This window comes from Mangifera indica, chromosome 2, assembly GCF_011075055.1.
Source record: "Mangifera indica cultivar Alphonso chromosome 2, CATAS_Mindica_2.1, whole genome shotgun sequence".
Classification (NCBI taxonomy): domain Eukaryota; kingdom Viridiplantae; phylum Streptophyta; class Magnoliopsida; order Sapindales; family Anacardiaceae; genus Mangifera; species Mangifera indica.
Genome location: NC_058138.1, coordinates 23,982,373 through 23,992,371, shown reverse-complemented (window position 1 = coordinate 23,992,371; position 9,999 = coordinate 23,982,373). Strand labels below are relative to the sequence as shown.

Here is a 9,999-nt window from a genome sequence, read left to right as displayed (position 1 = left end):
ACACATGAATGTATCAAATTATCTTTTTTTTTTAAATTAAAATAATTTAATATTTTTTATTGAATGAATTAAATTATTTTATATTGAAGAGGCTAAAGTTTCATATTTTTCTATTAAAAAAATGGTCAAAGGATTACTCTCACCTAAGGTTTGATACATTCTCAACTTTTAAAAACTTAAATTTTATATGTTATTTAACTTATGTTATATTTAACTGTTAATTGTAAGAATAAAAATATCATTTTATTAATAATATTAAAAAATAATTTTATCCTATTCACCTCGTTACCGTTTTGAAAATTAACAATCCCATATTAGTTTCAACATTTTTAGTTTTAAAAAGTGATTTTTCCCTCATTCTTAATTTTGTTTCCTCCCTCTTCGACCATCGTCACTGTCTCTAGTGACTCTCTCTTCCCACCCTAAACCTTTGTTGGCACTCCCTCTCCCTCCCACTCCCTACCCTGAGCTACATAATCTCTCCAACAATTTGACCCCAGTCTAATAGATTTTGCTTTGTCAACTTCATCATATGAAGCAAACGTGTCTCTGTCTCTTTGGCTTTGTCAGACCAAAGCCTGCTTCAAAGACAAATCTTCTACTGATCTTCAAAAGTCCGACACAAACAGATTTTCAACAGAAGGTTTTGGCAACTTCAGTTTATGCATTGAAGATTTGTCTCTCGAGCTCCCTCTTTGTTGGTGAAGGTTTAAGGTAGGAAGAGAGAGTCACCAAAGAAAGTGCTAGTGGCTGGAGAGGGAGAAAAAAACCCTAGGGATATAAGGGATAATTATGGAAGTCATTTTTTAAAACTGAAAAAGTTGATATTGAAGTGAAATTGTGAGTTTTCAATACGTGGGATAGGGGGATGAGATAAAATTATATTTTTAATATTACTTATAAAATAACATTTTTGTCCTTATAACTAACAACTAGATGTAACAAAAGTTGAATGATAAATAGATATTTGAGTTTTTAAAACATTAAAGGTGAGAGTTTGAAATTACATCAAACCTTGGGTGGGAATAAGTCATTTGACCTAAAAAAAATTGAATTTTCAAATTTTTTATAAATAAATAGACTAAACTTTAATATTTGCTAGTGAAAGAATGAACAAATATAATTAAGATTAGTTTGCTACCTTCAAAAGATACTAAAAAATTGATTTATTTTATTTAAAAAATTTAAAAACTCAATTCATTTAGATAAATAAAAAAAAAATTTAACTTTTTCAGTAAAAAAAGGATAGTTTAATATCTTTATGTATTATTATTCTCGTGATAATTTACCTTTTTAATATCATATCAGAACCTTTTCTCCGTTAACAAAGTTAGATTTTGGGTGAAAATTTATTGAATTCAGTGGGTCGAAATATGTTCTGCCAAACCTCGGGTGGGAAATAGTAATCCACTCATAAAATAATATTATAAGGACAGCGCCACTTATTTCTGTTTGAAGGAATGAAGCTGTTACCCGTTATTGAGCCCCACAATAATAACCTTAGACTCTACCCTGTCTAATCCCTACCCAAATCAAAATTAAACTGGCAATAGAACAAAGAGCAAGGATATTCCGGTAATTTCTCTTGAAATGATCGGCGGAGTTGTCTACGCCATAGCCTTAGATAGATGTCATTAAATCGTTAATAATCGTTAGTAAATGCATAAATAAATAATATTAAAATTAAATTAAAAATAAAATAAAATAAAAAGGCGCAACAACTGAAACAAGAAAAACAATTTCCGGAAACAACCGACGGTTTTCTCTGTTTCACTGCTTTCATTTCTTCCTCCTCACAGGTGACATAACAACCTTCATCTCTTTCTATCTCAGCAGTTAATTTTTTAATTAAAAATTTATTGTTATTTTTAGGTATTTCGAGGTATTTTAAGTTTCTGGAAACGTTGTTTGTCTAACAGAAAATTTAATAAAATTTGAGCTTCAATTAATGAAAATGTTTTGTGGGTTTGGTTTGTCATATGAGTTAATATCTGGGTTTGGTTTTTTTTTGCTTTTTTTAAGAAAGTTTTGATTTTTATGATCTTGGTATTGATTGTGTGCCTGATTAGAGTGGAAGCAAAGCAAGAAACAAGAGGGAATTAAATTTCGAGAATCTGGGGATTTATTATGATGAGTTGTGATCCGATTTGATGTATTGAAAATGGGTATTTTATGGGATGTTATGTTTGAGTTGTTGATATTTAATTGGTAAGTTTTGGGATTTGATATCTGGGTTGTTTTCGGTCTTGATTTTGTTTATTAATTTGATTATTTTGTTGGTTTGGTGGGTGGAAAAGTGAAGATGGGAAGGGGAGGGAAGGTTAATTCTAGGGGAGATGTGAAGAGAAGGGTTAGGTCAAAAGATAAGGGTTCTGATGATTCTGATGAGGATTATGTGGTTTCAGATGAAGGGAATGATGTATCTGAGGATGAATTGGAGGATTATTGTTCTTCTGTAGATGGTTATGAATCAGAAGAGAGTTTTGGTGCTTTTGTGGAAGAGGAGGAGGAGGAAGTAGAAGAAGAGACAGAGGTGAGGAAGATTATTGGATCAAAAGCCAGAAAAAGTAGCCTGGGAAATGGGGATAAAACATCACGAAAGAGGAAAAGGGTTTTGTATGGAGATGAAGAAGATGAGGAATATGAGGGGGAGGAGGAGGAAGAGGAGGATGAGGAGTTTACTCCCGATGAAGATGATTCTTTGGATGATGAAGAGGAATTGGTGGTCATGAAGAAGAAGAAGAACAGTCGGAAGAATCAGAAGTTGGGTAGAAAAGGTTTGAGAAAAAAGGGTTCTGTTAGAGGTCAAAAAAGGAAAAATCGTACTGCCTCAGCAAAGCCTTTAGGAAAGAAAGGAAGGACTCGTGGGTTCAGGAAGAAAGAAAGATGTTATGATGATGAAGATGGTGATTTTCTTGATGATGCTCCCGTTTTGAGGGAAAAGAGCAAGACTAAATCAAGTCGGAGAAGGAGAAAGTATGTTGTTCCTTCAGATTCTGATTTCGTGTCTTCTGGGTCATCTGATTATGATTATACCATATCAGAGGAAGAAAGAGAACAAATGAGAGAAGCCAATGAATTATGTGGGAATCTGAAAACTAGTTTAAGGAGTTCATTTTCCTCAAAGAAAATTGAGGAGGAAGATATTTTACAGGAGCGAAGAAAACCTCCTGTAAGAAAAGGTAAGGAGAAGATAGAAGTAGTGAAGAGTGAAGTGGCAAAGCAAGTATGTGGTATATGTCTTTCTGAGGAAGACAAAAGGAGATTCAGGGGAACTCTGAACTGTTGCAGTCACTATTTCTGTTTCGCTTGCATCATGGAGTGGTCAAAAGTGGAATCACGCTGCCCTTTGTGCAAGCAGAGGTTCAAGACAATTACTAAGCCAGAAAGAGCAACAGCTGGTGTTGATTTGAGAAGTGTGGTGATTCCAGTACCCAAGCGTGATCAAGTATGTTATTAGTTGCCCTCACTGTTCTTGTGCTTCAGATTATACTTGTTCTTTACTTCATTTGTTTACTTCTTGTTTTGAATGAGATTATTGCCTTACGCAGGTCTATCAACCATCTGAGGAAGACCTCAGGAGTTATCTTGACCCCTATGAGAATGTTATTTGTTCTGAATGCCGCCAAGGAGGGGATGATGGCCTTATGTTACTGTGTGATATCTGCGATTCATCAGCACACACATATTGTGTTGGCCTTGGGTGGGTTGTGCCTGAAGGCAATTGGTATTGTGATGGCTGTAGACTTGTTGATCCTGGATCTTCTAGTTCCCTAGCTCAAGATCCTTTACCTGATCAAAGGACCACAAACAACAACTTGTTTAGTAGACCATCACCCATCTCAAGTTTTGGGGAAATTTTAGACCCTCCATTGTCTTCACCTCGTATACCCCTAACTCAAAGTTCTGTAAATCTTTCATCACCTAGAATCAGTGTTGGAGATCTGCAGGCTGCTTCTCCAGGACCTGGAGCAGGGGCACCAACACTCTCTGGGAGACGCTGGAGACATCGTCAGATACAAAATCTCCTTTCTATTAATAGAATGAATTTTATGGCAGGTAGTGCTGATGGTATGTCAACCCCCAATTTGAGTAGTGACTTTTTGAACTCTCGAATAGATCAGGGCAGGGAAACAGTAGTTCAACCAGCTAGTGCACCAGGAAATACGGAGCTATTGCGTCAGACAATCATTGAGGAGAGGTTACCTGAGTATCCCTCTTCTTTAGTAGAAAATAGTGAAATTTTTGCTTCAAGATTGAGCCATTTGAGAAGGCAAGCGGTTCAGGATCCAAATATGACTACCATGAACAGGCCTGCCAATTTGACACTATGGCCTGAACTTGCTGGGATCAATTCAATACCATCCTATGAGCAATTCCGACAGTGCAGCAGTATATCAAATATTGGGTCTGATAGTGGTTTGTCTCCTTTTGCAGCTAGAGATGAGGGTGATTTTTATGTAGCAAAGGAACAGTTGCAATCAATTGTCAAAAGCCATTTGAAAAACTTGTCCAGAGATATTGAACTTGGTATAACTAGCATTTATTTTCAGCTTCATGCACCATTTCAGTTCTAGAAAAGAAAAATATCCTTAATTTCAGGTTCTAGGCTTGTTAAACTTTAACATGGTGGGATATAGTATTAGTCTCAATATTATGATTTTTGATCTACCATGCTTTTGAAAGTTGTCAGATGAGCTGTTTGCTTTTTTTTGCAGACCACAGTACATTCAAGGACATCGCAAGAAGTTCTACACACACCCATTTTAGCCACTTGTGGTCTTGAACACAGGAGAAGCGAGGTTCACCTTGTGCACCCACCATCGATTTGTTCTCACGTAGAAAGATTGGCAGCTGGACAGACTAGTTTGATGAAAGGTTTCTGCTCTTCTTGCTTTGATACTTTTGTAAAAGATGTAGTGAAGAAAATCATGGACACAAGGATGCCGCAATGGTTAAGTTTAGGTCTTTAGGATTAATGCAGAGAGCTTGTCTCTCTGCTCATGTCTTTTTGATAGGAGATAGACAGAATTTATTGTAACTTGTTTATAGAGATAATTAACTGAGTACATTGGGCACCAGTAAAGTGCTCCATTCTTGTTTGGTCATTGTATTAGCCATTGTTTAGACTGTACAAGTAAAACTTTTTTACCACTCACCAATTTTTCTGTTGCTGTATATATCTTTCTGATGAATAGGATCGGATAATGAACTACCAACTTTTGATGATTATAGGCATATGATTATTAATTGGGTAAATTTTTATGAAGTGACACAGAAATATCACGAATTTGGCAATAACCATCACTGAAGCCTCTCCTTTTTTGGATTAGTATCACAAAATCCCTCAATGTGGATTTTGTCCTTGATAAATACATGCTTTTGGTGAGATGTTTTTGGTGGTTTTTTTATGAGTTAGTGGTATACGTCATACATGCTTTTGTTTTTACTTGGTGCCTGGGTCCATGGCTCTCCTTTAACTCATTCCGAAATGTTGCAAGTTTCAATGCTTACGTTTAGTGGAAAGCGCATTTTCTGGAATTAAGTTTGGATCCAAGTCAGAGTCAGCTTAGTGTTTGACTTGAAATAAACCAAATTTGAGATGATGTAACCCAAACTTAAGTTAGAGTCAAATTAGCTTAAATTCATCATCTTATCAATAAAATTATCTTCTCTAGCGGTGTTTTTTTTTCTCTTCAAATGATTTTTTACCTTTTTCAATGACTTTTTTTTTTAAACAATTCTTCTTTATCATCTTTAATGATAATCTTTTTTCTTCTTGGACGATTTCTAATAACTTTATTGCCAACTCAAGCCAGCTTTTATTTGGACTCGACTCAACTTTGAATCCTCCTCTAACTGGAATTTTAGCGTCTCTGGGTAACCCTATTCACAACCAACAATTGGTCTGTAAAATTCAGCAAAAGGCCAAACGGGTGAAGATGAAGATCCTTAGTTTTGTTTTGCTGTGCTTTGAAGATTCCAAAATGGGCAAAATGACGGCCGTTTGAGTTCGCAATAGAGAATGTTTGTAGAGACTGAAATGGGCAACTCTTTATACCAGAAGAAAATCAATAATCTTCATGCTCCAATGTTAAATGTCAAATATCATCTAATGACATATTATTATATAATTAAATAATTTTGATTTAGAGATAAAAAAAAAACTATTAAATCAACTAATGACATGTTAGGTAGTTTGTTTGCACCCTTTTGCATTCACTTTTTGGACATGTAATACTACTAAAAGAAAAAAGAGTACTTAGCGGTCATGGAAGGACTCTGATGGGATGAAATTATTTTCCTTTTACTCCTTCATTTTTAAATTATATTATCCGCAGATTAAAAGCTGACATCGAAGTCAGTTCAGGCCTAATGAGAAACATACTCCTGCAACATAAATTACACTCCTACCTCACCTTATTCAACACTCTCTGCTTAATACATAGGCATATTACTACAGACAAACCATAGACTGCAGGCGGGGTTCTGTGGCTGTAAATTTCAACACCATCGGTGCATCATTATCCACCATGGTTTTCTCTTCATAAAATATCATCAAGAATGGTGGACAACAACAAACCTTGAACAAACTCTGACCTTTTCGCCTTCTCTTCCCCGATCCTTAAGGGACACAGGAGTCGACAGGACATTTCTGTAACCAAAAACAAAATATAAAAAACATATAAACTATTCCGAACATGGATATACTGAAATGTTCATAGGTAGGAGTGAATTATTTGTCATAGGCTAAAAAGTAAGTTGATTTGTTTTGTTCAGCGGAGGCATACCAAAATTGAGAGATATAATGATCTAAGCATTGCTTCCCTTGTAGCAACCTCTAACAGGACTATGAGATCAATTAATTTGCAAGAAATATGCCCCAAAAAGCGTCTTGATTGATTAATATTGTAAGAAATATGCCCTAAAAATAAGACTTGATCTTCCATCAAATGCTAAACTTCAGGTATCAAAGGAAGCAATGTGGATGCTATGCATAGTGTAGTGCAGAATGACTTATTTAGTCAAACAATAAAACTATGTGCATTAACAATGAGTATTAAGTATAACGTGTCACCATGTGATAAAGTTGTCTTAGATTAAGGATAAAGTAACCTAATCATACAGTGACACATTATCGTTAGTAAACAAATTAGTACTATTATTTGTGCACATAATCTTAAGGCAAATGCCTTTTGCAGCAAATATAAATTAGACAATATTTTGAGAATGACTTGTATTTAACAAGATAAAGGAAAAAATTTTAGTTATCTGCTAGAGCCAATGCAATTTCCTGAAGCTAGAAAAGTAATCTTTGGCGTCATAAAACATCCATTAACAAGCCTCTTTAACTGTTTCAAAATTTCCTGATACTAATTTCTTCCTTTGCAATATTGAGAAACTAATGGAAGAGGTAATGATGAGACTTCCACAGCTAAAACTACACAATTCCTTCAGCCTATAATCTACCAAATTTAGCTAGAATATGAAATTGATCTTCCAAAAGTGGTTCAAATATCCTTCATTAAAAGAAGCGCAAAATTTTAGAGGCAGCCAAACTAGATAATATTACCATATAGGCAAAATTTCTAATGCATGTAAAACATTGCAGGGGGAATGCATAAAAGGGAGCTTACTGTTGTGAAGCCTTCTCAATAGAGCTTTTCTTGGCTGAGTTTGTTGCAGAAGATAGGTGAGACTGGATACTAACAGAATCATCAGACACAGGCAAGATAAACGAAGATAATAATGGATCTGGTGCTGCATTGGATGAGGAAACCATACAAGAACCCCCAAAAAGGGACTGTAGAGTTCCCTCCCGCAGTTCTTTCCTCAACAAAGAAAGAGTAGAATGAGATCCACCCTTACGTGATTTCCTCTTGCGCTGCATGTAATCATGAATTAAGGAATTCACAGCATTATGCAAAACCGTGTGATAATTATGTTTAGAGAAGAAAGCCCTAAAAACTAAGTTTTTAGCATCTACATTAACAGCCAAAAAGAAAAATGTTGGGACTAGCAGAATGATCTAAAGCTTGTGGAAACTAGTATGAGAATATCTTGAAGATGTAAACAGTTATAGATAAAATAAGAAGAAACAAATTCATATCATGAAACATCAATCAACACCAATGCATTAAAGGCATGACTGTGAGCTTGAGAATATGCATGACAGACACCAACAATAAAATTGCATGGACCTGCATATGGAGTCCAGATTAAAGAGGAGGTATAAGATTAAGATGAGTAGACAGCTTGGTTCTGACAAATCATTAATATTACAACATCAACAAAAATAATTTTACAAGCTTTTGCTTTTCCAAATTACAACACAAATTGAATGCTTCATGCTTCAGCCTATTATCAAGCAATTGAGCACAAAAATGATTTATCAATGCAAGATTCAAATTCCTTCAAACATAAAAAAGCCTCAGGGAAAAAGGATATTTTAAATATATTTCCATGTTGTAGAGTTATGTGTGCAACCATATCAACCCCCACCCTCATTGAACAAACTGGACAAACCTGCAAAAAAAGAGAGACCTGTATTAGTAAATATCAATTCAATAAGGACTTTTCCAAATGGAGAATACATTTATCCTAATCCACAACACGCCAATCAGATTTTTGAGATAGAAACACCTCCATTAGTCCAAACACACACATTGTAAATTAACCCTAGGGCTTAAGCCTTTTTATTTTCTTGCTAAGATGACTTTATTCAGTCAATTGCCTAATAACAATTCCTCTATAACCCAAACAATCCCATCCTTAAGAGGTACAGAACACAATCACACGCAAGTAACTGCCTACATGGGCAGCAAATCCCCATTTTCTACAAAAGAGAAGCCCTACTCCCCAGCTAAGTACAGTCTGTTGTTTGATATGAATTCATGTCCATTTGATGCTTTAGGTGTCACCTTTCCAATGATGTCAAATCCCATGTGTTAAACCTAATTCAATATGATCAAAGTTTTGTGTCTAACTAACATCAAATCATGTCTATCAGGAGATGAAGAAAGCTGAACATATTCAAAGACCTTTGCAGTTGATCACAAAGCTCCAAAATTATACTGATGATACCTAATCAGAAAATGAAAGAACTTTAACACCATAAGAGACTCAAGTAACTGTTATCATCATGAGTTTAGATTAGGGCCACCTAAAGGCAATCCAACCACATGGGATCCTGAAGACAGCTTCCTTTACCACTCAGCTGTAAGCAGCAATAACAAACTTTAAGTGAAAAAAAATGAAAGCTAAACTTTTGCTTTGACATATATATCATCAATAGGAAATCTACAAGATAAAAATTGTAACCATCAAGTATTAGTTTTGAACCACATGCAAGAGCTGAAGAAGAATCTTAAAGAAATATAAGAATCTCTAATTTTCTGGTAGCATACCCCATTCTTTGCCTCTACAGGATGCTCATCATCAATGTGGCAACACAAGCCAACAATATCAAAGTACTCTGAGCAAAATGGGCATGGAAATTCCTCCCTTATATCATCATCTCCATCGATTTCTTCAAACACCATGAACATATCTGCATTCACATAATGTCATTTAGTGGAAAAATTTTGAAGTTCCCAAATATGAACTTCATAGAACCAAAGACATTTATATTGAGCCAAGTAAGACGAGGGAAAGAAACCAAACCAAAATAACTGGTTCATACACTTTATATATATGGAGTACGAGAAAAAAGAAAGAGAAACCGCTCCATGTAATCAAAGTGTTTATATTGGGCTTGGCTGGTTGAGGTTCATGATATATTGTGGTCTAACCATTGTAGATCAAACAAGAACTAAGACAACCTCCTATTCACTCATCTTCTTACCCGCAATTAAAAAAAAAACTAAAAAATTTCCAAAGGCTATGTCAAGTATGTGTTAGCATTTTTCCAAATAAAAACATTTCCAGGATGCACAACAAAGAATCCTAAACTCCTAATATTAATCTTTCTCCCTCCTTTCCTTCACTTCCATGGAAACC

The 9,999-nt window shown here is 35.1% G+C and overlaps 2 protein-coding genes across 2 annotated transcripts; one reads left to right on the top strand and one right to left on the bottom strand.

Annotated features, from left to right (window-relative positions):
* The first annotated feature begins 1,725 nt into the window (after positions 1–1,725).
* On the top strand, positions 1,726–5,162 carry LOC123208884. Its single transcript, XM_044626502.1, is given in 5 exon segments — positions 1,726–1,799; positions 2,298–3,448; positions 3,552–4,530; positions 4,719–4,762; positions 4,764–5,162. Coding segments are annotated over 4 exon segments (2,379 nt in total). The 5' UTR covers positions 1,726–1,799; positions 2,298–2,302; the 3' UTR covers positions 4,974–5,162.
* A 1,124-nt stretch (positions 5,163–6,286) lies between these two features.
* LOC123208818 (protein DEHYDRATION-INDUCED 19 homolog 3-like) lies at positions 6,287–9,550 on the bottom strand (the record flags this gene model as incomplete). The annotated part of the gene is given in 5 exon segments (XM_044626386.1): positions 6,287–6,617; positions 6,619–6,655; positions 7,638–7,891; positions 8,449–8,526; positions 9,408–9,550. Coding segments are annotated over 5 exon segments (584 nt in total), but the record flags the coding sequence as incomplete, so codon positions are not given.
* Between the last annotated feature and the right edge of the window lie 449 nt (positions 9,551–9,999).